Source organism: Tamandua tetradactyla, chromosome 2 (genome assembly GCF_023851605.1).
Source record: "Tamandua tetradactyla isolate mTamTet1 chromosome 2, mTamTet1.pri, whole genome shotgun sequence".
Lineage (NCBI taxonomy): Eukaryota > Metazoa > Chordata > Mammalia > Pilosa > Myrmecophagidae > Tamandua > Tamandua tetradactyla.
The window spans coordinates 24730198-24757994 of NC_135328.1; the positions used below are offsets into that span (position 1 = coordinate 24730198).

The window sequence follows — 27797 nt, forward strand, 5'->3', positions numbered from 1 at the left end:
TCTACCTGCATGAAAGGCAAGAATCCTAACCACTCAACTACCTGTGCACCTTTCAAAAAGTTCTTAAAAGTTCAGCTCACACGCCACTTTACCAGCATTCCTGAACTAAACCTCTGAACTGCCCCAGCAGTCATCTGTGCTTCTCACTACCTCCTTTTTTACAACTTCTTTCATTTCTTGGTCTTTTTTTCTTCACAAATCTTTCTTGGCAAATAAGTTTCTTGAGGGCAGGATATTATTTTATTCCTTTTTATATCGCCAATAAGTCACCATGTGTGACTTGCACATTGTGGGTTGCTCAACACGTGTGGAGAATGACATCAAATTCACCGAAATAAATCCGAGTCTCAGCGTCTGCCCTTCCTGGCCGAGTTGTATCGGTTTCCCCCGAGCCTGGCAGAGAACCCAGCACCGAGATGTTGGGTCCTTATTAGGCCACAGACCGTGAGACCCTGCGGTCAGCTGAGCCGGGTACCCGCTCAGGCAGCCTATCCCGCCCACCCGCCAACCGCGTCGGCCTCCGCCTCCGCCTCCGGGCCTTCGGGACTCGTGGCCCCGCCCCTGCGCGCGCCGACGCTAGGGGCCAGGGCGCACGCGCAGGCCTCGAGGCTGCGCGGAGGTGCGCGCGGCCGGGCCATCCCCTCCCCCACCGCGCAGCGCGCACGCTGGGAACCCGCCGCCGCCGGCGCCGTCTCGGCCGCCGCGGCGGGTGGTAGTCATGGATTCTGCGTGGGATGAGCTCACTCTTGCCTTCTCTCGCACGTCGATGTTCCCCTTTTTTGACATCGCCCACTATCTGGTGTCCGTCATGGCGCTGAAGCATCAGCCGGGTGAGTGCCGGGCGCCGGGACCCACTGCTTCAGCGTCCCGTCGAGGCGAGGACTGCCTGAGGCGGAGCGGGCGACGGGGCGGACGCTGGCCCGGTCAGATCCCATTGGAGGGGCGCCCGGAGCCGGCCCGTCCGCCCGCTGGAGGACAGCTGGAGAAACAGGCCCGCACTGGGCGAGGGAGGCGCGACCTCGGGTCCCGATGCCGCTTCGGGGGCGTGCGGGGCCAGGAGCTCCCGGGCAGATGCGGGGGAAGTCGCTGCCGCCTCTGGGATTTGCGCGGTCTCCTGGCGTTGCCGCCACTTCCCTGGAAATTATTTAAAAGTCACCTGAGAACAAAGCTCCCGGGGACCGCAAGTCGCTGATTTAGTCGCTTGGAGCCATGAATAGTTACGGACGCCTCTCCAGTTCTGAAAGTTGTGTTAACACTTAAACAGAAAGCCTCAGGTGGTCACACCGATAGACTCCTTAAGACAGTGTTCTACCGAAATGATTGTTGAGAAGCGAATGGATTCCCATTTCACAGTAACATCAAGTGACCTTGTACGAGTCATTTGACATGTAGTTTCACTATCTGTAGAATGGGGAAGTAATCTCAGTGCGGCATTTTGAGTTCTTTTAACTGTGATCAGGGAGAAATATTTGTATTTTTTCGTTTTCATTTTCAAAAAGTTTTTCATTTTCGAAGTATTCAGGCTTTGCTCTAAGATTCCTTTATTTTGTAGTTGTTATGTAGTTTTTATGTCTTTTAGTTGTATCGGTCTTTTTCTTTGAGGACAGGAATCTCTTTTCCTTTCTGTGTGTTCATGCTGCCTGCTATCTGCTTGTCCTACAGAGAGTTGATGAATCAGGGTTTGAGGATGATGGATTTTTATGGATTTTAAGCCTTCGGACCTCGCAAATTTTGTTTCATTTCCGTTTGTTTATAGTCTAAGTCATTGTTTGGTAGACATTTTGAGCTGAATAAGGTCAAACAAATTTTGCAGTCATGTAACCACCACTCTCAAGATAGAGAACAGTTTCATTATGCTCTCAAGGTGCCTCCTAGCCGCTTTGTATTAAATCCCCGCCTTCCCCCACCCCGCCACTGGCATCCACTCATCTACTCACTAGTTTTTGGGATATAAAGGGGTCATGAGATTAAAAAAGTTGGCGGGGGGGGGGGGGGGGAAGTTGGGAACCACTGGGCCAATTGAATGCCAATAGGGTATTATATGTGGTGTGAAAAATATTTTTATATTCTTGTATCAGTACCTGTAAAGGGGTGAAAGTGATAGAATTTAGCATAAAAATGTTTAGTATTTTCACGAATGCTCAAAGTTTTTAAGGACCCTGTTTAACATTTAAAAACACACACACACACAGGCACACGTATACATTTTTATTTCTTAGCTCCAAATTGGCTAAATTCTAAGGAATGATCTAGGCAGATCTTATTTTGGGGATTATTTTCACATCAGTTTCATTTCATCAAGAAATATTTCTAATATAAATGGAAATTAAATGATCCTAAGTAAACACTGTTAGATGTGTATCTCCAGAATTGGAGAATGGTATTCTATATAGAGGAGTTGTTGGCGGTTTTGTCTCTCTGAAACTTTTCTCTTGATTATTCTAGCTTATTTTGAATTATCTATTCATTATCTTCCTTTTCTTTCTCTTCTGCTCCTGTTTCTTTTTGTTACATTTTTCAGTTTACTTTTCTTTAATCAGCAAGATTTGTTGAATATCTTTTATGTACTACCCACTGCTGGCTGTTGAGGATACAGAATGCATGAAACATTTTTTGCCCTCGAGTTACTTAGAGCTCACAATCAGTGGCAGGTCAAGAAATACGAAACAACTAGGTATGCCCTAAGTACTGTAGGAGAAAAGAAAGTACAATGGGAGTGCATTGGAAAGAACCGCTGGGTTTTTCAGAAAGACTTCACAGATGTGATGAGGAGGCATTCCTTTGAAGAAGTGAGAGAAGGACATTCCATACATAGGGAACAGAATGAGCAAAGGCATAAAATATCATGGTGTATTTGAACAGCAGCTTAATGTGGCTGATGCATGATATAGTGCCAAGATGGGGATGGGGGGAAAAGGGAAATGAAAGACATAGATAGGAAGTAGCAAGAGCTGAGATAATAGAGATGGACAGGGACCTAATAATACTCATATGTATAGCAAACCTGTTTATTGAGTACTTACCTGTTCTTGGCATCTTGTTAAGAAATACACATATATTAACTTTCCTGCACAGTTTCCCCTGTTATTAACATTTCACAGACGTGTGTTCCATTTGTTGCAGTTGATGAGCCAGTATATTGATAATTTATTATTCACTAAAGTCCATACTTTATATTAGGGTTCATTCTTTGTTTTGTTTATTCTATGGATTTTGACAAATATCTAATGCCATGTATCTACAGTTATAGTATCATCCAGAATAGTTTCATTGTTCTGTAAGAGCCCTGTGCTCCATGTTTGCACGCCTCCTCCCCTCTTCCTGAACCTCTGGCAACCACTGTTCTTTTTACTGTCTATAGTTTTTCCTTTTCCAGAGTATCATATAATTGGAATCACACAGTATGTAGTTTTTTCAGACTGGCTTCTTTCACATAGCAATATACATTTAAGATTCTTCCATGTTGTGCTGGTTTGAATGTTTGCTGGACCTCAGAAAAGCCATGTCCTTTAATCCTCATTCAATATTGCTGGGTGGGAGCATTTTGATTGTTCTCATGGCGATGTGACCCACCCAGTTGTGGGTGGTAACTTTTGATTAGATGATTTCTATGGAGGTGTATCTCCACCCATTGAAGGTGGAGTTGCTTACTGGAATCCTTTAAAAGAGGAAATATTTTGGAGAGAGTCCCCTTTTGTGGAGCCACGAGAAAGCCAGCACATGCTGCCGTGTTCGCCATGTGCCCTTCCAGCTGAGAGAGAAACATTGAACTTCATCGGCCTTCGTGAACCAAGGTCTTTCTCTGGATGCCTTAAATTGGACATTTCTATAGACTTGTTTTAATTGGGGCATTTTCTTGGCCTTAGAACTGTAAACTAGCAACTTATTAAATTCCTCTTTTTAAAAGCCATTCTATTTCTGGCATATTGCATTCTGGCAGCTAGCAAACTAGAACATGTCTTTACCTGACTTAAGAGTGCATTGCTGGGCGGGCCGCGGTGGCTCAGCGGGCAAAGTGCTTGCCTGCTATGCCGGAGGACCTCGGTTCGATTCCCGGCCCCAGCCCATGTACCAAACAAACAAAATACAATAAAACAAGAAAATGTTTAAAGATGTTTCCCTTCCTTCCATCCTTCCTTCCTTCTCTCTGTCTTTCCTTTAAAAAAAAAAAAAAAAAAAGAGTGCATTGCTTAAAATTTTTTGTTTAATTAGAGAAGTTGTAGCTTTACAGAAAAATCAGGTAAAAATTTTGTTTCCGTGTACTCCCTAGTGTTGACACTTTACATTAGTATGGTAGTTACTACAATTGATGAAAGAATATTAAAATTGCAATATTATCTATAGTCCATGGTTTACATTAGATGTGTTTCCGCCTGTATATGACACTGTTACTAACACTTTGATTAGTGTGGTATATTTGTTACAATTAACAAAAGAACATTTTCACACTTGTACTATTAACTTTAGTCCATCATTAACAATAGGTTATACTGTGTTATATAGTACTGTGTTTTATCTTTTAATTTTTATTCTAGTGGCATAAATTTTCTTCTTTTAACCTCATTCACATATATAATTCAGTGATATTAATTACACTCACAATAATGTGCTAACATCACCACTATCCATATCCAAAACTTTATAATCAACTTAAATAGGAATTCTGTACAAATTGAGTATCAATACCCCATTCTCTAGCCCCACCCCAGCCCTTGGTCATGAATATTCTAGATTATATAACTCTGTGAATTTGCTTGTAAAAATTATTTCATATCAGTGAGATCATACAATACTTGTCTTTTGTGTCTGGCTTCTTTCACTCAGCATGATGTCTTCAAGGTTCATCCATGTTGCCACGTGCATCAGGCCTTCACTCCTTTTTACGGCTCAGTAATATTCCATTGGAGTATATATACCATATTTTGTTTATCCATTCATTGTTGATGAGCCCTTGGGTTGTTTTCATCTTCTGGCAATTGTGAATAATGCTGCTATGAATATCAGTATGAAAATACCTGTTCAAGTCCCTAGTTTTTAATTCTTTTGGGTATATAATGGAGGGATTACTGGAACAAATGGTAGTTCTAGTTACCTTCTAAGGAACTGCCAAACTGTCTTCCATACTGGCTGTACCATTTGTGCATATATACCCTTTATCATGCTGAGAAAATTTTCTTCTATTCTTACTTTTTTAAGTGTTTTAATCAAGAAAGTGTACTGGATTTTGTTAAATGCCTTTTCTGCATTAATTGAGATTATCATTTGTTTTTCCCCTTCATTTTGTGAATGTGGTATATTACGTTAATTGATTTTCTTATTTTGGACCCATTCTTGTATACCTTGTATATCTCTTGTATGCCTGGGATAAAATCTACTTGACCATGGCGTGTAATTCTTTTAATGTGCTGTTGGAGTTAATTTACAAGTAATTTGTTGAAGATTTTTATATTTATATTCATAAAAGAAATTGGTCTGTAATTTTCTCTGATTGTAGTATCTTTATTTGGCTTTGGTTTCAGGGTGATGTTGGCCTCATAGAACGAGTTATATAGTGTTCTCTCATGTTCAATTTTTTTGAAGAGTAGAGCAAGATTGTTAGAAGTAATGGGCAGTCTACTAAATTTTGTTTGATCTGTATAGGCAGAAGAGTTCTAGGTTAAGTGAACTAAAGTCCAGCTTAAATTACAAAAATGAAGAGCTGCGGCCCCTTAATCAACTTCCAGATTTGAGACAGTTTACAGACCAGAGCCCCTTGAATGAGGGGAAGGCCAGGTACTCTTGGGGAAGGGTCCAGTTACACTACCAAAAATTTATGTTGTTAATCTTCCTCCCAGCCTTCCCAAGGAGACCTACAGCCTTTTATGAGGGTAACTGTGTGCTGGGGAAAAGGAAATTTTCAGATATTGTGGGGATTATTAGACACTGGCTCAGAAGTGACATTAATTCCAGGAGACTCAAAATGTCACTCTGGTCAACCAGTCAGAGTAGGGGCTTATGGAGGCCAGGTGATTGATGGAGTTTTAGCTCAGGTCCCTCTGACAGTGGGTCTCAGAACCCATTCTGTAGTTATTTCCCCAGTTCTGGAATGCATAATTGGTATAGATGTACTCCACAGCTGGCAGAATTCCTACATTGGCTCTCTAACTCATGGACTGAGGGCTATTATGGTAGGAAAGGCCAAGTGGAAGCTGCTAAAACTGCTCTTACCTAGCAAAATCGTCAATCATAAGCAATTCCTGGAGGAACTGTAGAGGTTAATACCACTCTTAAGGATTTGTAGGATGCAGGGGTGGTGATTCCCACCCATCATTCAACTCTCCTATTTGACCTGTGCAGAAAACAGATGGATCTTGGAGGATGACAGTGGATTATCATAAACTTAACCAGGATGTGACTCCATTTGTGGCTGCTGTTCCAGATATATTATTGCATGAGCAAATCACCACATCCCCTAGTACCTGGTATGCAGCTACTGACCTGGCAAATGCTTTTTTCTTTCTTTTTTTTTTTGTCGTATGATTCCATTTATATGAAATGTCCAAAATTAGGCAAAGTTGTACACAGAGAAAGGACATTAATGGTGGCCAGGGAGAGGGGAAGGGAAGAATGGAGAAAAACAGTCTTTTAGGGATAGTGAAAATATTCTGGAATGAGATAATGGTGACAGCTGCCCAACTCTATGAATGTACTAAAAAACACTGTGTTGTTCACTTTAAAATCGTGAATTTTATAACATGAGAATTGCATCTCAATTGGGAAAAAAAAAGAGTCAGAACAGGGGTTCAACCTCAAGGTTGTCTGAGCCGAAGCCTGTGGGTGTGAACCCCTAAATCCATGCCATGTCCCAAGTGGCTTCCCTCCTTTGGTCACCACTCTTTTTTTTTTTTTTTCTTCTGTTTCTTTATTAAAGATACTCTTTATCATTGCTCTATTTCAACTCGCATGGATTGACGTTTCAAGTTTTTTTTTTTTTTATTAACGGAAAAAAAAATTAACCCAACATTTAGAAATCATACCATTCTACATATGCAATCAGTAATTCTTAACATCATCACATAGATGCATGATCATCGTTTCTTAGTACATTTGCATCGGTTTAGAAGAATTAGCGACACACCAGACAAAGATATAGAATGTTAATATAGAGAAAAGAAATAAAAGTAATAATAATAGTAAAAAAAAAACAAACAAAAAACAAAAAAACAAAAAAAACAAAAACAAACAAAGAAAAACAAACAAACTAAACCTATAGCTCAGATGCAGCTTCATTCAATGTTTTAACATGATTACTTTACAATTAGGTATTATTGTGCTGTCCATTTTTGAGTTTTTGTATCTAGTCCTGTTGCACAGTCTGTATCTCTTCAGCTCCAATTACCCATTATCTTACCCTGTTTCTACCTCCTGCTGGACTCTGTTACCAATGACATGTTCCAAGTTTATTCTCGAATGTCCGTTCACATCAGTGGGACCATACAGTATTTGTCCTTTAGTTTTTGGCTGGACTCACTCAGCATAATGTTCTCTAGGTCCATCCATGTTATTACATGCTTCATAAGTTTATCCTGTCTTAAAGCTGCATAATATTCCATCGTATGTATATACCACAGTTTGTTTAGCCACTCGTCTGTTGATGGACATTTTGGCTGTTTCCATCTCTTTGCAATTGTAAATAACGCTGCTATAAACATTGGTGTGCAAATGTCCGTTTGTGTCTTTGCCCTTAAGTCCTTTGAGTAGATACCTAGCAATGGTATTGCTGGGTCATATAGCAATTCTATATTCAGTTTTTTAAGGAACCGCCAAACTGCCTTCCACAGTGGTTGCGCCATTTGACATTCCCACCAACAGTGGATAAGTGTGCCTCTTTCTCCGCATCCTATCCAGCACTTGTCATTTTCTGTTTTGTTGATAATGGCCATTCTGGTGGGTGTGAGATGATATCTCATTGTGGTTTTGATTTGCATTTCTCTAATGGCCAGGGACATTGAGCATCTCTTCATGGGCCTTTTGGCCATTTGTATTTCCTCTTCTGACAGGTGTCTGTTCAAGTCTTTTTCCCATTTTGTAATTGGGTTGGCTGTCTTTTTGTTGTTGAGTTGAACAATCTCTTTATAAATTCTGGATACTAGACCTTTATCTGATATGTCATTTCCAAATATTGTCTCCCATTGTGTAGGCTGTCTTTCTACTTTCTTTATGAAGTTCTTTGATGCACAAAAGTGTTTAATTTTGAGGAGCTCCCATTTATTTATTTCCTTCTTCAGTGCTCTTGCTTTAGGTTTAAGGTCCATTAAACCGCCTCCATTTGTAAGTTTTGTAAGATATCTCCCTACATTTTCCTCTAACTGTTTTATGGTCTTAGACCTATTGTTTAGATCTTTGATCCATTTTGAATTAACTTTTGTATAGAGTGTGAGATATGGGTCTTCTTTCATTCTTTTGCCTATGGATATCCAGTTCTCTAGGCACCATTTATTGAAGAGACTGTTCTGTCCCAGGTGAGTTGGCTTGACTGCCTTATCAAAGATCAAATGTCCGTAGATGAGAGGGTCTATATCTGAGCACTCTATTCGATTCCGTTGGTCGATATATCTATCTTTATGCCAATACCATGCTGTTTTGACCACTGTGGCTTCATAATATGCCTTAAAGTCCGGCAGCGCGAGACCTCCAGCTTCGTTTTTTTTCCTCAAGATGTTTTTTGCAATTCGGGGCACCCTGCCCTTCCAGATAAATTTGCTTATTGGTTTTTCTATTTCTGAAAAATAAGTTGTTGGGATTTTGATTGGTATTGCATTGAATCTGTAGATCAATTTAGGTAGGATTGACATCTTAACTATATTTAGTCTTCCAATCCATGAACACGGTATGCCCTTCCATCTGTTTAGGTCTTCTGTGATTTCTTTTAGCAGTTTTTTGCAGTTTTCTTTATATAGGTTTTTTGTCTCTTTAGTTAAATTTATTCCTAGGTATTTTATTCTTTTAGTTGCAATTGTAAATGGGATTCGTTTCTTGATTTCCCCCTCGGCTTGTTCATTACTAGTGTATAGAAATGCTACAGATTTTTGAATGTTGATCTTGTAACCTGCTACTTTGCTGTACTCATTTATTGCTCTAGTAGTTTTGTTGTGGATTTTTCCGGGTTCTCAACGTATACTATCATATCGTCTGCAAAACAGTAGTTTTACTTCTTCCTTTCCAATTTTGATGCCTTGTATTTCTTTTTCTTGTCTAATTGCTGTGGCTAGAACCTCCAACACAATGTTGAATAATAGTGGTGATAGTGGACATCCTTGTCTTGTTCCTGACCTTAGGGGGAAAGTTTTCAATTTTTCCCCATTGAGGATGATATTAGCTGTGGGTTTTTCATATATTCCCTCTATCATTTTAAGGAAGTTCCTTGTATTCCTATCTTTTGAAGTGTTTTCAACAGGAAAGGATGTTGAGTCTTGTCAAATGCCTTCTCTGCATCAATTGAGATGATCATGTGATTTTTCTGTTTTGATTTGTTGATATGGTGTATTACATTAATTGATTTTCTTATGTTGAACCGTCCTTGCATACCTGGGACGAATCCTACTTGGTCATGATATATAATTCTTTTAATGTGTTGTTGGATATGATTTGCTAGAATTTTATTGAGGATTTTTGCATCTATATTCATTAGAGAGATTGGCCTGTAGTTTTCTTTTTTTGTAATATCTTTGCCTGGTTTTGGTATGAGGGTGATGTTGGCTTCGTAAAATGAATTAGGTAGTTTTCCCTCCACTTCGAATTTTTTGAAGAGTTTGAGGAGAGTTGGTACTAATTCTTTCTGGAATGTTTGATAGAATTCACATGTGAAGCCGTCTGGTCCTGGACTTTTCTTTTTAGGAAGCTTTTGAATGACTAATTCAATTTCTTTACTTGTGATTGGTTTGTTGAGGTTGTCTATTTCTTCTTGAGTCAAAGTTGGTTGTTCATGTCTTTCCACGAATCCGTCCATTTCATCTAAATTGTTGTATTTATTAGCGTAAAGTTGTTCATAGTATCCTGTTATTACCTCCTTTATTTCTGTGAGGTCAGTAGTTATGTCTCCCCTTCCATTTCTGATCTTATTTATTTGCATCCTCTCTCTTCTTCTTTTTGTCAGTCTTGCTAAGGGCCCATCAATCTTATTGATTTTCTCATAGAACCAACTTCTGGTCTTATTGATTTTCTCTATTTTCATGTTCTCAATTTCATTTATTTCTGCTCTAATCTTTGTTATTCCTTTCCTTTTGCTTGCTTTGGGATTAGTTTGCTGTTCTTTCTCCAGTTCTTCCAAGTGGACAGTTAATTCCTGCATTTTTGCCTTTTCTTCTTTTCTGATAAAGGCATTTAGGGTAATAAATTTCCCTCTTAGCACTTCCTTTGCTGCGTCCCATAAGTTTTGATATGTTGTGTTTTCATTTTCATTCGCCTCTAGGTATTTACTAATTTCTCTCGCAATTTCTTCTTTGACCTACTTGTTGTTTGAGAGTGTGTTGTTGAGCCTCCATGTATTTGTGAATTTTCTGGCACTCCGCCTATTGTTGATTTCCAACTTCATTCCTTTATGATCCGAGAAAGTGTTGTGTATGATTTCAATCTTTTTAAATTTGTTAAGACTTGCTTTGTGGCCCAGCATATGGTCTATCTTTGAGAATGATCCATGAGCACTTGAAAAAAAGGTGTATCCTGCTGTTGTGGGATGTAATGTCCTATAAATGTCTGTTAAGTCTAGCTCATTTATAGTAATATTCAGATTCTCTATTTCTTTATTGATCCTCTGTCTGGATGTTCTGTCCATTGATGAGAGTGGTGAATTGAAGTCTCCAACTATTATGGTATATGTGTCTATTTCCCTTTTTAGTGTTTGCAGTGTATTCCTCACGTATTTTGGGGCATTCTGATTCGGTGCGTAAATATTTATGATTGTTATGTCTTCTTGTTTAATTGTTCCTTTTATTAGTAGATAGTGTCCTTCTTCATCTCTTTTAACTGTTTTACATTTGAAGTGTAATTTGTTGGATATTAGTATAGCCACTCCTGCTCTTTTCTGGTTGTTATTTGCATGAAATATCTTTTCCCAACCTTTCACTTTCAACCTATATTTATCTTTGGGTCTAAGATGTGTTTCCTGTAGACAGCATATAAAAGGATCCTGTTTTTTAATCTCTTCTGCCAGTCTATGTCTTTTGATTGGGGAATTCAGTCCATTAACATTTAGAGTTATTACTGTTTGGATAATATTTTCCTCTACCATTTTGCCGTTTGTATTATATATATCATATCTGACTTTCCTTCTTTCTACACTCTTCTCCATACCTCTCTCTTCTGTCTTTTCGTATCTGACTCTAGTGCTCCCTTTAGTATTTCTTGCAGAGCTGGTCTCTTGGTCACAAATTCTCTCAGTGACTTTTTGTCTGAGAATGTTTTAATTTCTCCCTCATTTTTGAAGGACAATTTTGCTGGATATAGGAGTCTTGGTTGGCAGTTTTTCTCTTTTAGTAACTTAAATATATCATCCCACTGTCTTCTAGCCTCCATGGTTTCTGCTGAGAAATCTACACATAGTCTTATTGGGTTTCCCTTGTATGTGATGGATTGCTTCTCTCTCGCTGTTTTCAAGATCCTCTCTTTCTCTTTGACCTCTGACATTCTAACTAGTAAGTGTCTTGGAGAACGCCTATTTGGGTCTAATCTCTTTGGGGTACGCTGCACTTCTTGGATCTGTAATTTTAAGTCTTTCATAAGAGTTGGGAAATTTTCAGTGATAATTTCTTCCATTATCACTGTTTTTCTGTGATAATGAAAAACTGTTTTTCAAGTTTTTCTCCTCCGTTTCCCTTCTCTTCTCCTTCTGGGACACCCACAACACGTATATTTGTGCGGTTCATATTGTCCTTGAGTTCCCTGATACCCTGTTCAAATTTTTCCATTCTTTTCTGGATAGTTTCTGTTTCTTTTTGGAATTCAGATGTTCCATCCTCCAATTCACTAATTCTAGCTTCTGTCTCTTTAAATCTACCATTGTAGGTATCCATTGTTTTTTCCAGCTTTTCTACTTTGTCCTTCACTCCCATAAGTTCTGTGATTTGTTTTTTCAGTTTTTCTATTTCTTCTTTTTGTTCAGCCCATGTCTTCTTCATGTCCTCCCTCAATTTATCGATTTCGTTTTTGAAGAGGTTTTCCATTTCTGTTCGTATATTCAGCATTAGTTGTTTCAGCTCCTGTATCTCATTTGAACTATTGGTTTGTTCCTTTGACTGGGCCATATTTTCAATTTTCTGAGCGTGATCCGTTATCTTCTGCTGGCGTCTGGGCATTTAGTCAGATTTCCCTGGGTGTTGAACCCCACAGGTTGAAAGATTTTTCTGTGAAATTTCTGGGTTCTGTTTTTCTTATTCTGCCCAGTAGGTGGCGCTCGTGGCACACGTTTGTCTACGGGTTCCACCAGTAAAAGTTGCTGTGGGTCCTTTAACTTTGGAAAACTCTTGCCGTGGGGAAGGTTCGGCAGCCGAAGCGGCTTGGAAGAGTGCCAGCCGGCCCGGGGGTCCGAACGCGGGGAGGGTCGCCAGCCGTCGCAGCCCGGGAGAGCTCCCGATCGAATTTCCTAGTTGGCCCGGGGTGTCAAGTGTGGCGGGAGTGCGCCAGCTGCCGCAGCCCGGGAAAGTGCACTGTTCCCAGCCGAACCGGGGAGTCACATGTTTGGAAGGGACCCCCCGGTCACCATTCTCCGTGGTCTGGGGACCTCCGACCCAACTCTCTCAGTTGGTCTGGGGGGCCTCGTGTGGTGGGGGCGCCAGCCGCTGAGGCCCGAGGGGACCGCCTGCCCAATTCTGCCAGCTGACCCGGGAAGGAGGAAGGGAGGGACTCCGGCTGCTTGCCATCCCGCCCGGGAAAGCCCGCGCCCCTCGGCGATCTCACCGGAGCTGGTTCTCCCAGTCAGCCATTCCAGGATGGGGTACGCCGTCCCTTTGATCTCCGTTGTTGCTCCGGGAGCTGCTCTGTCTCTACTCCCCCAGTAGCTGTACTGGAGGAGGAAAGGTGAGGGTGGCAAGGCTGTCGAGGCTGGTGGCGGAGGAGCCGGTGAAGGCGGAAGAGGGCACGGTGGTGGTTGGAGAGCCTCCAGAGCAGGAGGAGAAAGGGAAGGATAAGATGGCGGATGGAGCGCCGCCAGAGCAGAAGGGGGAAGAGGGAGAGGAGGGCGGGCTGGCTGGCGGGCCGTGAGCGCCGCGCCGGGCCGGCGGACAAAGAGGGAGAGGAGGGCGGGCTCTGCTTTTTTCTTAATAGCTGTCAGAAGGATCACCAGAAACAGTTTGGTTTCAGCTGGCAAGGCCAGCAGTATGCTCTTGGAATTCTTTGGTGTTACCATGTTCCCCAGCATCCAGAGGCAGCAGAGTTGATAGAATGGTGAAATGACCTTTTTCGTTTGCAGGCAAAGGCTTTCTTTCAGGGAGAAACAGAGTTGCCTGGGCAGCATCGAGAGAGAGAGCGAGAGAGGGAGGGGGGAGGGGGGGGGCGAGGAAGGGAGGAAGGGAGAAAGAGAGAAAAACAGCTGCCCTGAAATAGCAGGGGATAGGGTTTTTATGGCTTGGGGGTAGGGAGTAGGGGTTAGGTGAATTTTTGTTGGTGGGGTTTTGGCAGTTGACAGCCTTCCATTGGTGAAATTTAAAATAAGTGCTGCTTTAGTTATGCAGAGCTGTAACTGTTGGAGGGTGGATATTGAATAAGGGGAATTTACTGTAGGAATGTATTGCCAGAGGGTGGAGTTTGAGTAAGGGGAGTTTATTGCAAGAGGGCAACTGCTGGAGGGTAAAGGAGATGTGGGTTGGCATATATTCGGGTGGGAGAGGCTTTCTGAAATATTTGCCAGGGGTAAGTCACATAATGGGGGGAGGGATCCTGTCCTCCAGGCCTAACATTCCAGTCTTTTTGGTAATGGGGGAATGGGAACGATGGTCTGTGTTCTGTAACTGCTTCTGCCTGAAATGGGGCATAGTCATCCTAAGGGGAAAAATTTGGGAGGGGTGACCAGAGGTGCCTTGGGACAGAAGGAAAAGTTATTTCTGCTTGTTCTAGTTTGCTAGCTGCTGGAATGCAATATACCAGAAATAGAATGGCTTTTAAAAGGGGAATTTAATAAGTTGCTAGTTTACAGTTCTAAGGTCGAGAAAATGTCCAATTAAAACAAGTATATAGAAATGTCCAATCAAAGGCATCCATCCAGGGAAAGATACCTTGGTTCAAGAAGGTCGATGAAGTTCAGGATTTCTCTCTCAAGTGAGAAAGCTTGTGGTAAACACAGTCAGAATTTCTCTTTCATCTGGAAAGACACAGGGTTCCTCTCTCATCTGGAAGGGCACGTGGTGAACATGGTGTCATCTGCTAGCTTCTTCTCCTGGCACTCTGCTTCTCATGGCTATGTCGTTCTACTCCACTCTCTCTGAGATCTCTCACATTCTCCAAAATGTTTCCTCTTTTATAGGACTCCAGAAACTAATCAACACCTACCCATATGGGTGGAGACACATCTCCCCAATCCAGTTTAACAACCACTCTTGATTGGGTTACATCTCCATGGAGATGATCTAATTACAGATTCAAACATGCAGTATTGAATAGGGATTATTCTGCCTTTATGAAGTGGGATTATGATTAAAACATGACTTTTCTAGGGGACATAAGTCCTTTCAAACCAGCGCACTGCTCCTTCTAGTATTGGGAGACGTCATTCATGTATTCTTGAGTTATTGATCAGACGACTCGGTGTATGGAAAAAAGAGGAACAGATCTGTTGCCACTGAAGTCCTGGAAGGTGCCTTGAAGGAATTTGTCCGGCAGGAATGTTAGGATTTGTTTTTTTAAGGACTTGATGGAAATATGGGGCCCTTTTGAACCAGGGGCCTGCCAGTGTTCTGTCGTCAAGCTGAGGAGGTCTGGAAAGGAAGATCCTGGCTCTGGGTTCATAGGGTGTTCTGGAGAAACTTTCCTGGAAACAGGGTTTACAGGATGGCTTGACTTTCAGTGACTCTCACGGCAGTACCCTGGGCCTGGTTCCGGTGGGGACCTAGGATCTTTGTCAGGACAGTCCGATTTCCAGTAATTGTCATGATGACACAACGGTCATGATTTAATTCTATGAAATGTCCTCATTGCAACAGACAGGCCCAGTACTTGCCCAACCAGACAAGCAGGTACCACCACTTGGCCACGTTGACGCATGAACCTGACCATGGCAATACCACAGAGCACTTTTTTTTCTCTTTTAAATGTCAGTGTGTTAAAAATTAAATAATGTATCCTAATTGACACAGCTGTTCTTAGCTAAAGGAATACATTTTTTTTTTGTTTTAAAATTTCAGAGAAATCAACCTGCTTATAGAAATTTCCTGTTGAAAATTTATATGCTGTAAAAATATGCAAGTGTTCCAGTTTCACTTTCAGTTTTCCTACTTTAAGTTCACATTAAACTAATTGTGGCACTAGTATGATAAATGTGAAGGAACAAACACCTCAATGACTTTGTCATAAGCTTGCCTCATACTATATAATATGCGATACTATAGTATAGATCCTATGGAGAGCTTTAAAGGAAGGCCTGTGTGAGTTAGAGACATTTCCAGCTGACATTGTTTTTAAATTAGACAAATAAGATTGATGCAAGAGAGACTCCCTTCCATGTTTTTTTCGTGTTTCTTTTTTTCTCAGATAAAATCTTAGTCTCATTGATTTAAAGATATTGGGATTATGAATTTCTCTTTAACTACCATAATGTGTCATTCTCATCCCAGCCTTACAATAAGAACTCAAAATAATTGTATCCTGGGCTTAGAGAATTGAATCAGGAGTAGCCCAAGGATTTCATTTTGCTTATCTCATTTTTTATACTGTCAGTGATCTATCCCTTCAACAGATAAATGTTTCAGTAGCGTATCTGCCATGCATTAAGTAGGGCCATATGTGCTTTTATGTATATTCTTTCACTGAAAATCCTTATAAGGTATATATTATTCACATTTTATACAAGATAGAACCAAAACCAAGAGAGGTTATGAGGTCCTACCAAGGGGTCACAAAACTAATAAGCAATCATAGCTGCCTCTCTGACTTATAACAGTACTGTGTAAGGGAAATTAATGGTTGTAAAATTGTAATACTTCATGCCTTTTGTACTAAAGCCTTTCTTAGCTTCAAGAGTTCATTGTCTTGATTGATGGGGCAAGATAGTGGCATAGTGAGGTGTGGAATTTAGTTTTTCCTCCTGAGCAGCTAATAAATATTCAGGAACTGTGTGGAACAACTTCTGGGGCTACATCACTGATGGAACACATTGTATTCCTGGTCTAGAATGGGTGAAATGGTTGATATTCCTTGCAGGACTGTAAGTCTCCCAAGCTGCGAGGCTGGTGCCCCTCTCGCATGGGCATGGCAGGCTGGTTCCCCAAGGGGAAAAGAAAACAGACTTTACTAGTAGCAAGGAGTTAGCTTGACCAAGCTCTAGTTGCAAAATTAATTAACAGATTTTGACTACTGAGCACAGATAAACCTGGAATAAGCACTAAAGGAGCCAGGAGTTTTCATCTGAACAGAGAGGGGGCAGAGTTGGTGAAAAAAAATAACCAAAAAAAACAGAGGCTTTTTGAGTTGGGCTGTATAAAATAGTAGTAAAGGGCTGGGCCCCAAGGAAAGGGGGCACATAGAGCCAGGGGAAGCATAGAGCTGCATAGCATTTCTAGCTCTTGATTGGCAAACCTGGGATCTGCTCTGAAAAGTCTTTTTTTAAAAACTTCTGAATAGATCATTAGGTAGAACTGGGACCACTCTCAGGCTCCAGCATTAACCCAGGCTAGGGCAGAATTAAGGCATGTCTGAGAGACAAAGTAAATAGGTGGATGGGAACAATTCCCTAAAGGGTATATCTTCTGTAAGAAAAAGGTAGTCGGGCCCAGCTCAAGTGGAGGCCCACCTTCGGGGAATTCAGGCCCCAGGGACTAGAAAGCAGAAGCAACCAAAGCTCACCTACTGCTTCAGCCTCTGTCTCAACCTCACCACTTGCAGGGACTGGCTGCTGAAATTAAAGGCACCATGCCACTTTTGGCTGGTAGGAAACTACTGACAGACAAGTACCACATGCTGGGCAATTTAGAAGAAGTACAGAGTCTAGAGGTTTCATAGGAAAGTCTGACAACCTGCTAGATTGCACCTTCAAGAAAAAATTGATACTAGCTGTTCTCTTCTCCTGAGACGTGGGCCTGTCTGGTCTGGGAAAATCTGACTGGGTTTGATTGTATCTGAGGAGATTGTCTGCAGAAAAAGGACTCCATATAGGCAGGGCAAGAAACAGAAAAACAAGAACTGAAAAATTCTGATCAGTTAAACAGAACCTATGCTAGAGGTGTAGAATAAGTTGAACTGAATACCAAAAAAAACAGAGAACAAAGCCATTCAACATGAAAACCTTAGGTGAAAGAGTGGAAACAACCCTTAAAATAAACTGATTAAGAAAATCAAATGCCTAGATGCCAGCAAAAAAAACAAGTCATACTAGGAAAACTGAAAATATGGTCCAGTCAAAGAAATGAAACAACAGTTCCAATGAGATGCAGAAGTTGAAACAACTAATTTAGGATGTTTGAACAGACATGGAAAATTTCATCGAAAATCAAATCAGGGAGTTGAGGGAGGATATAAAGAAGACATTGGGTAAACATAAAAATGAACTTGAAAATTTAGAAAAACAAATCTCAGAGCTTATGAGAATGAAAGGCACAGTAGAAGAGATGAAAAACATTGGAGACCTACAACAATTTGAAGAGGCAGAAGAAAGGATTTAAGAACTAGAAGACAGGGCATCTGAAATCCAACACACAAGAAAATATAGGGGAAAGAGTGGAAAAATATGGGCAGGATCTCAGGGAATTGAATGACAACATGAAGTGCATGAATACACATGTTGTGGGTGTCCCAGAAGGAGAAGAGAAGGGAAAAGGAGGAGAAAGACTAATGGAGAAAATGATTAGTGAAAATGTCCCATCTCTTATGAAAGACTTAAAATTACAGATCCAGGAAGTGCAGCATACCTCAAACAGAGTAGATCCAAATAGACCTGCTCTAAGACAGTTACTAATCAGAATGTCATATGTTAAAGACAAGGGGAGAATTTTAAAGCAGCAAGAGAAAAACAGTCCATCACACACAAGAAAAGTTTGATAAGATTGTTTGTAGATTTCTCAGCAGAAACTGTAGAGGCAAAAAGGCCTTACAATATAATACTCTGAAAGAGAAAAATTGCCAACTAATAATTCTGTACCCAGCAAAAAACTGTCCTTCAGAAAATGAGGGGGAAATTAAAATATTTTCAAGCAGTCACAGAGAGAATTTGTGACTAAGAGACCAGCTCTATAAGAAATACTAATGGGAGTATTACAGGCATAAAGGAAAAGACAGGAGAGAGGGGTCTTGATAAAAGTGTTGAAAAGAAGACTATCAGTAAAGGTAAAAAGAGAAAAAAAATTAGATATGACATATAAAATCCAAAAGACAAAATGGTAGAAGAACTTACTGCCTTTACAGTAATAACATTAAATGCTAATGGGCTAAACTCCCCCATCAAAAGATATAAGACTGGCAGAATGGATTAAAAAATAGAACCCATCTATATGCTGTTTATAGGAGACTCTAGACCCAAGGACAAAAATAGGTTGTAAGTGAAAGGTTGGAAAAAGATATTTCACACAAACAACAACCAGAAAAGAGCAGAGGTAGCTAAACTAATATCTGACAAGTTAGATTTCAAATGTAAAACAATTAAAAGAGACAAGGAACAATTAAACAAGAAGACATGATAGTCATAAATATTTATACACTGAGCCAGAGTGCCCCAAGATACATGAGGCAAACACTGACAACACTGAAGGGAGAAGTAGACATCTCTACCCATAATAATTGGAGACTTCTATTCCCTGCTGTCATCAATGGATAGAACATCTAGACAGAGAATCAATAAGGAAACAGAGATTTTGAATAATATGGTAAATGAACCAGATTTAACAGACATTCACAGAACATTATACCTTACCACAGCAGGATACACATTTTTCTCAGTTGCTCATGGATCATTCTCAAGGATAGACCATTTGCTGGTCATAAAGCAAATCTCAATAAATGTAAAAAAGTTGAAATCATACAAAACACTTTCTAGGATCATAATGGATTGAAGTTGGAAATCAATAACAAGCAGAAAATATACAAATATATGGCAGTTAAACAATACACATTTAGACCACCAGTGGGTCAAGGAAGAAATTATAGGAGTAATCAGTAAATATCTCAAGGCAAATGAAAAATGAAAACACAACATATCAGAATTTATGGGATGCAGTGAAGGCAGTGCTGAGAGGGAAATTTATTGCCTTAAATGTTTATATTACAAAAGAAGAAAGAGTGAAAATTAAGGAATTTACTGTTCACCTGCTGGAAGAACCAGAGAAGGAACATCAAACTAACCCCAAGGCAAACAGAAGGAAAGAAATAATGAAGACTTGAGAAGAAATAAATGAAATTGAGAATATGAAAACAGTAGAGAAAATCAACAAAATCAGAAGTTCCTTCTTTGAGAAAATCAGTAAGATTGATGGACCCTTAGTTGGGTTGACAAAAAAAAAAAGTAAAAGAGAGAGAGGATGCAAATAAATAAAATCAGAAATAGAAGAGACATAACCACTGACCCCACAGAAATAAAGGAGTTAATGAGAGGATACTGTGAGCAGCTATATGCTAATAAAGTCAACTATGTAGATGAAATAGACAACTTCCTAGAAAGGCATAAACAGCCAACATTGACTTGAGAAGGAATAGACGACTTCAACAAACCAGTCATAAGTAACAAGATTAAATCAGTCATCAAGAGGCCTCCCAGAAAGAAAAGTCCAGGACCACATGGCTTCACATGTGAATTCTACCAAGCATACAAGAAAGAATTATTACCAATTCTGCTCAAACTCTTCAAAAAATTGAAGAGGAGGGAAACCCACCTAACTCATTCTATGAAGCCATAATCACCCTAATACCAAAGACAGACAAAGATACTACAAGAAAAGAAAATTACAGGCCAATCTCTTTAATGAATATAGATGCAAAATCCTCAACAAAATACTTGCAAACTGGATCCAGCAGCACATTAAAAGAATTATACACCTTGGCCGAGTGGGATTTATTCCAGGTATGCAAGGCTGGCTCAACTCAAGAAGATCAATTAATGTAATACACCATATCAATATGTCAAAGCAGAAAAGGCATTTGACAAAATTCAACATCCTTTCTTCATGGAAACACTTCAGAGGTTAGGAATAGAAGGTAACTTTCTCAACACAATAAAGGGAATATATGAAAAACCCACAGCTAACATTGTCCTCAATAGGGAAAGACTGAATGCTTTTTCTCTAAGATCAGAAACAAGATGAGGATGCCCACTGCCCATATTGTTATTCAACACTGTACTGGAAATTCTAGCCAATTAAACAATAAAAAAATAAAAGGCATCCAGGTTGGAAAGAAAGAAGTAAAACTCTCTGTTTACAGATGGCATGATACTATATGTCAGAAATCCCAAAACATCTACAGCAAAGTGACAATATGCAAAATCAACACCCAAAACCTGTAGTGTTTCAATACACTAGTAATGAGAAATCTGAGGAGGAAATAAAAAAAAATTCCATTTACAGTAGCATCCAGAAGAATAAAATATTTAGGAATAAATTTGACTAAGGACACAAAAGACCTATACACAGAAAAGTACAATAAATTGCTGAAAGAAACGGCTTTGCAAGATGGATCAGGATTAAAACATGGCTTTTCTAGGGCACATAATCGTTTCAAACTGGCACAAACATGTATCATGAAAATGACTCCTGAAGAATCTTAGGAATAAGGGAAGTTGCTACATTGGAGGCTGACATCTTAAAAAGTTTGTTACATGTGAAAAATGTAGAATGGCCAACCCTAAAAAGTGTGGAAAAGATCAAAGATGATTGTGAGGTTATATGGAGAAGGTGGGTTTAGCAAATGAGTATGATTGCCGAATCATTATTTGATATTTCTTTTAGTCTCCAGTGTCTTAGAGCAGCTATCAGTTAAAACTTAAAATTGTGGAATTGTAACCCATACCAAACTCTGAAATCTGTTCTATAACTAATTGTTGTGATGTGCTTTGAAATTTGCTTTTTTGTATATATGTTATTTTTCACAAAAAAGTCAACTGTGATGATAAATGCACACACAGAAAGAAGCAATTAAAAAAAAAGGTTGTCATATGTAATTTTTCTTCTGGGTTGGTGCAGCTTACTGTTTTTTTATTTATCACCAGCTTCATATCATTAAGCCTTAAAATCACTTGATAGAATATGTACGCGATTGGAAATTCATGTCTGCCACCTCATGTTCACTCCTGGGCACATTTTATCATGTAATGGTGGGCTCTACTATTTAAATTTTTATCTTCCTCTTGTTTTTTTTTTTTAAATTGATCGCTTATAGTTGAATTTCCGTGTTAAATCCAAGTATGATGATGTTACCTTCTGAATTCACATACACATATTTACATAGTTTTTTTTGTTTGGTTTTACCTAAGTGGACATTCCTTAACAGCAGTTAATAATTTGGTCAGTATTCTTAAAGACCTTATTCTATGCATGACATGCATGTGTATGTATTTATATATGTGTATATTTATATATAAATATATAGTTTTTTGTTTTTCCCAATATATGATCTTTTATGATACATATTGATATATTTATGATTTTATTTTTACCTGTTTTTTCCCCCACTTTATATACCTTGGAATTATTCCATATTAGTACATGCAGAGCTCCTGCATTCTTTTGAGTAGATGCATTGTATTCCTCTATTTGCTATAACTTGCTAAATATTTTAATTATACAATTAATACATGAAAATCTTATTTTAAAGAACTCACATGCAATTAAATAATATAGTCAAATAAATATAAAGTCCCCTTGACCATATTCCCTAATCCCAGGTTTCTCCTAAGACATACCAACAATAAACAGATTAGTGTATTACAGGCCCTTTTGTGTGTGTGTATTCCATGCTTATGTATTTATAGAAATTTATAGTTCTGGTTTTATCCCATAATTCTGTGCTATACATATTGTTTTCCAACATGATCACATGTATTTCCTTTTTTTTAAATTCTGCAGTATATCTTGGAGATCTTCCGTGTTAATATTGATCTGTCACACTCTTTTGAATTACTTTTGCATAGTATTTCCTAGTACAGGTGATCACAGTTTAACTGTTCCTCTAGTAATGGTCCCTTACATTTTTTTCATTCTTTTACAGTATTGTAAACAGCTATGTTTTAATATTCTTGTGTGAACCCCTTTGGGCACTTGAGTCAACTTTAAAATTTAAAGTTCTCCAAAATAGCTTCACTTGTTTCTATTTTCACAAGAGTATATGAATTTCTTAGTATCATTGCCAATTTCTTAATGTTAAGCAGTAATTTTTTTTGCTAATCGGATGTGTGTAAAATAACACCGTATTATATTTTGCTTTTCTTTGATTGGTAGTGAGGACTGCTTTTGTGGGTGGGTTAAGTTATTAGCCCTTTGTAGTTTCTGTTTTCTGACTTTTTCTATTGAGTTTATTGTCTCTTTCTATTAATTTGTCCGAGTTTGCCTTATATAGGTTGAAAATATTTTATCTCAGGCTTTTGTCATATAGAAGTTTTAAATTTTGATGTAGAACAATATGTCAGTCTTTTCCTTTGTGGTTTTATTCAGGTTATTTTATTTTTGTTTTTACATTGCTAGATTTTTTTTTTTTTTTTTTTTTTTTTTTTTTGGCATGAGCAGGCTTTGGAAATCGAACCCAGATCTCTGGCATGGCAGTTGAAAATTCTGTCACTGGGCCACTGTTGCACTGCTCTGCTAGATTTTCTTTTTTAATCACGAATGTTGAAATTTTATCAAATGACCTTTTACCCTCTGCCCAAAGGAGTGATTTGTTGGTATAGTGAATGATTTTAATGAATTTCTAATTATTGTCTCTTCCTTGAACTCTTCGGATAAAATCTACTTGGTCAGGGTTTGTTTAACATCCTGTCAAAAAACTACTGATTTCAAATTGTTATTAATGTATTTCTGCATTATACTCATAAGTTAGAATTTTAGTGTGCATCCTTCTTCCCTCCCACCCCCTTTCCCTCCCTTCTCTTTAATTTTTGAGTCTTGGATTATATTGCCTCATAGAATAATTTACATTTTTAATCCTTTTGCTGTACTCTAAACCAGTTATGTATCATAAGAATGAGTGAACCAGAATATTTGATAAATGTTTTCCATTAATTCATCTGGGTCTTGCATCTTTCTTGAGTAGATCTTTGATTGCCCTGTGATTTTTTTCGGTAGTTATATGTATGTACGGGTTTCTGCTTATTCTAAGGGAATTTTTGCTAATTTATAGTTGTCTTAGTTTCCTAGAGCTTTCTGTACCAAGGTACCATAAAGTGGATGGCTTAAAACAGCAGTAATTTATTGTTTCACAGTTTTGGAAACTTGAAGTCTAAAACCAAGGTATCAGGAGGGTGTAAGAAGAATCTGTTCCATGCTTCTCTCCTGGTTTCTGGCAGGGGCTTGCCAGCAGCTATGATTTCTCTATCTCATTTGTCACATGGTGTTCTCTCCTCTATCTGTCTGTGTCCAGATTTCTTCTTCTTAGCATACCAGTCATAATGGTTAAGGGCCTACCTTACTTCAGGATGCCCTCATTTTAACTTACCGAATTCCATTTTTAATGACCTTTTTCCAAATAAGGTCACATTCTGAGGTACTTGGGGTTAGGATGTCAGTTTATCTTTTTTGGGGGGATATAATTCAATCTATAATATAATTTATTAGAAAATTGTCTGTTTCAACTGTATCTTTAGATTTATTGGATTAAATACATGTTTTCCTATAATGATGAAAAACAAACATCTAGAGTTATTTCCCTTTTTTCTTTTACTTATTATATATGAATTTCTTTTTTATTTTTTCTTCCTTGCTCAGACTTGCTAAACAATGTTCTGTTTTTCTTTGGTGTTTTCAAAGAATAGCGTTGGGTTGGCTTTAGTGTTTGTACATTTGTCTCTTGTTTTAGCTTCTGTTTCATTTGCATCTACTTTTTTGGGGTTTAATTTTTTATAACTTTTCCATTTGATTTCAAATTTACATAAAAGTTGTCAGAATAGGTCAAGAAGTTCCCAAATTAACTAACTTAACTTTTTATAGTTTGTTCTATTTACCCTATCATTCTGTTTCTCTGAATTTACATATACATATATACCATTTTTTTCTGAACTGCTTGAAAATAAATTAGAAGCATCTTGTCCTTTTACTTCTAATTACATGTGTATAGTCTAAGAATCACAGTTATCAAAATCTGGAAGATTAACAGGTTTACAATTCTATTATCTAATTCACAGTCCATGTTTAGATTTTATCAGTTGTCCTAATAACATCCTCTAATTATATTTTCCCACTCTAGGGTATGACATTTCTCTTTAATGTCATTTAATCTGAAACATTTTCTTAGCCTATTTTTGGTTCTTGACTGACATTTTTAAATATAGGACTTTTTTTTTCATAATTGCTTTAAGTTTGGGGGTTATTTTATTATATTAGTTTCAGTTTATGGATTTCTTGTAGAAATACCATGAAAATGATGATGTGATCTTGATGCATCAAATCAGGAGTCAGTTGTTTTGGAGAATATCTCTAAGGTTTCTTGTCTTTGAAGTTATTATTTTCACTCTGTAATTCATAAATAATTTGTTAGGAGATATTTTGATACATAAATGTCTTATTTTTCATCAACTTTTCACCTCTGGATTTATTTTGTTACTTTTTTTTAATGTAATTTTATTGAGATATATTCACACACCATATAATTCATCTAAAATATACAATCAGTGGCTCATAGTATCATCTTATGGTTGTGCATTCATCACCAAAGTCAATTTTAGAACATTTTCATTACTACAAAAAAATAAAAGAATAATATAAAAGAACATCCAGATCATCCCATGCCCCTTATCCCCCCTATTATTTATTTATTTATTTTTGTCTTTATTTTATTACTCATCTGCCCATACACTGGCTAAAGGGAGTGTCATCACAAGTTTTTCACAATCACACAGTCACATGGTAAAACAGTCATCATCAAGAATCAAGGCTACCAGATTACAGTTCAGTAATTTCAGGTATTTCCTTCTAGCTGTTCTAATATGCTAGAAATGAGAGACAAATATATAATGCATAAGAATAAACCTTCAAGATGAACTCCTGACCCTATTTGAAATCTCTTAGCCACTGTAATTTTATTTTGTTCCAATTTCTTTCCTAATTTTGGTCAAGAAAGCATTTTGAATGCCATGATGCCAGAACCTGGTTCATCCTTGGAAGTCGTGTCCCACGTTGCAATGGAGACTTTGGCCCCTGGGAGTCTTGTCCCATGTAGGGGGTGAGTTGTGAGTTTATTTGCAGAGTTGGCTAAGAGAGAGAGAGACCACATCTAAGCAACAAAAGTGGTTCTTGGGTCTATATCTGAGCACTCTATTCGATTCCATTGGTTGATATATCTATCTTTATGCCAATACCATGCTGTTTTGACCACTGTGGCTTCATAATATGCCTTAAAGTCCGGCAGCGTGAGACCTCCAGCTTGGTTTTTTTTCTTCAAGATACTTTTAGCAATTCGGGGCACCCTGCCCTTCCAGATAAATTTGCTTATTGGTTTTTCTATTTCCGAAAAATAAGTTGTTGGGATTTTGATTGGTATTGCATTGAATCTGTAAATCAGTGTAGGTAGGATTGGCATCTTAACTATATTAAGTCTTCCAGTCCATGAACACGGTATGCCCTTCCATCTGTTTAGGTCTTCTGTGATTTCTTTTAGCAGTTTTTTGTAGTTTTCTTTGTATAGGTCTTTTGTCTCTTTAGTTAAATTTATTCCTAAGTATTTTATTCTTTTAGCTGCAATTGTAAATGGGATTCGTTTCTTGATTTCCCCCTCAGCTTGTTCATTGCTAGTGTATAGAAACACTACAGATTTTTGAATGTTGATCTTGTAACCTGCTACTTTGCTGTACTCATTTATTAGCTCTAGTAGTTTTGTTGTGGATTTTTCCGGGTTTTCGATGTATAGTATCATATCGTCTGCAAACAGTGATAGTTTTACTTCTTCCTTTGCAATTTTGATGCCTTGTATTTCTTTTTCTTGTCTAATTGCTGTGGCTAGAACCTCCAACACGATGTTGAATAATAGTGGTGATAATGGACATCCTTGTCTTGTTCCTGATCTTAGGGGGAAAGTTTTCAATTTTTCCCCATTGAGGATGATATTAGCTGTGGGTTTTTCATATATTCCCTCTATCATTTTAAGGAAGTTCCCTTGTATTCCTATCCTTTGAAGTGTTTTCAACAGGAAAGGATGTTGAATCTTGTCAAATGCCTTCTCTGCATCAATTGAGATGATCATGTGATTTTTCTGCTTTGATTTGTTGATATGGTGTATTACATTAATTGATTTTCTTATGTTGAACCGTCCTTGCATACCTGGGATGAATCCTACTTGGTCATGATGTATAATTCTTTTAATGTGTTGCTGAATTCGATTTGTTAGAATTTTGTTGAGGATTTTTGCATCTATATTCATTAGAGAGATTGGTCTGTAGTTTTCTTTTTTTGTAATGTCTTTGCCTGGTTTTGGTATGAGGGTGATGTTGACTTCATAGAATGAATTAGGTAGCTTTCCCTCCACTTTGATTTTTTTGAAGAGTTTGAGCAGAGTTGGTACTAATTCTTTCTGAAATGTTTGGTAGAATTCACATGTGAAGCCGTCTGGTCCTAGACTTTTCTTTTTGGGAAGCTTTTGAATGACTAATTCAATTTCTTTACTTGTGATTGGTTTGTTGAGGTTGTCTATTTCTTCTTGAGTCAAAGTTGGTTGTTCATGCCTTTCTAGGAACTTGTCCATTTCATCTACATTGTTGTATTTATTAGCGTAAAGTTGTTCATAGTATCCTGTTATTACCTCCTTTATTCTGTGAGGTCGGTGGTTATGTCTCTTCTTCCATTTCTGATCTTATTTATTTGCGTCCTCTCTCTTCTTCTTCTTTTCCATCTTGCTAAGGGCCCATCAATCTTATTGATTTTCTCATAGAACGAACTTCTGCTCTTATTGATTTTCTTTATTGTTTTCATGTTCTCCATTTCATTTATTTCTGCTCTAATCTTTGTTATTCCTTTCCTTTTGCTTGCTTTGGGGTTAGTTTGCTGTTCTTTCTCCAGTTCTTCCAAGTGGACAGTTAATTCCTGCATTTTTGCCTTTTCTTCTTTTCTGATATAGGCATTTAGGGCAATAAATTTCCCTCTTAGCACTGCCTTTGCTGCGTCGCATAGGTTTTGATATGTTGTGTTTTCATTTTCATTCGCCTCAAGATAGTTACTAATTTCTCTTGTAATTTCTTCCTTGACCCACTGGTTGTTTAAGAGTGTGTTGTTGAGCCTCCACGTATTTGTGAATTTTCTGGCACTCTGCCTATTATTGATTTCCAACTTCATTCCTTTATGATCCGAGAAAATGTTGTGTATGATTTCAATCTTTTTAAATTTGTTAAGACTTGCTTTGTGACCCAGCATATGGTCTATCTTTGAGAATGATCCATGAGCACTTGAGAAAAAGGTGTATCCTGCTGTTGTGGGGTGTAATGTCCTATAAATGTC

At 38.4% G+C, this 27797-nt stretch overlaps 1 protein-coding gene across 6 annotated transcripts in view; it reads left to right on the plus strand.

Annotated features, from left to right (window-relative positions):
- Positions 1–653: 653 nt before the first annotated feature.
- TMEM38B (transmembrane protein 38B) overlaps positions 654–27797 on the plus strand; it is a 92963-nt gene continuing 65819 nt past the window's right edge. For all 6 annotated transcript variants that reach the window (XR_013167905.1, XR_013167904.1, XM_077141082.1 and 3 more), the window contains exon 1: positions 654–830. Coding sequence is in view for 4 of the 6 variants with exons in the window: in XM_077141082.1 (XP_076997197.1) it covers positions 719–830 (112 nt within the window). In the remaining 2 variants the exon portion in view is untranslated. The remainder of the gene's footprint in view (positions 831–27797) is intronic.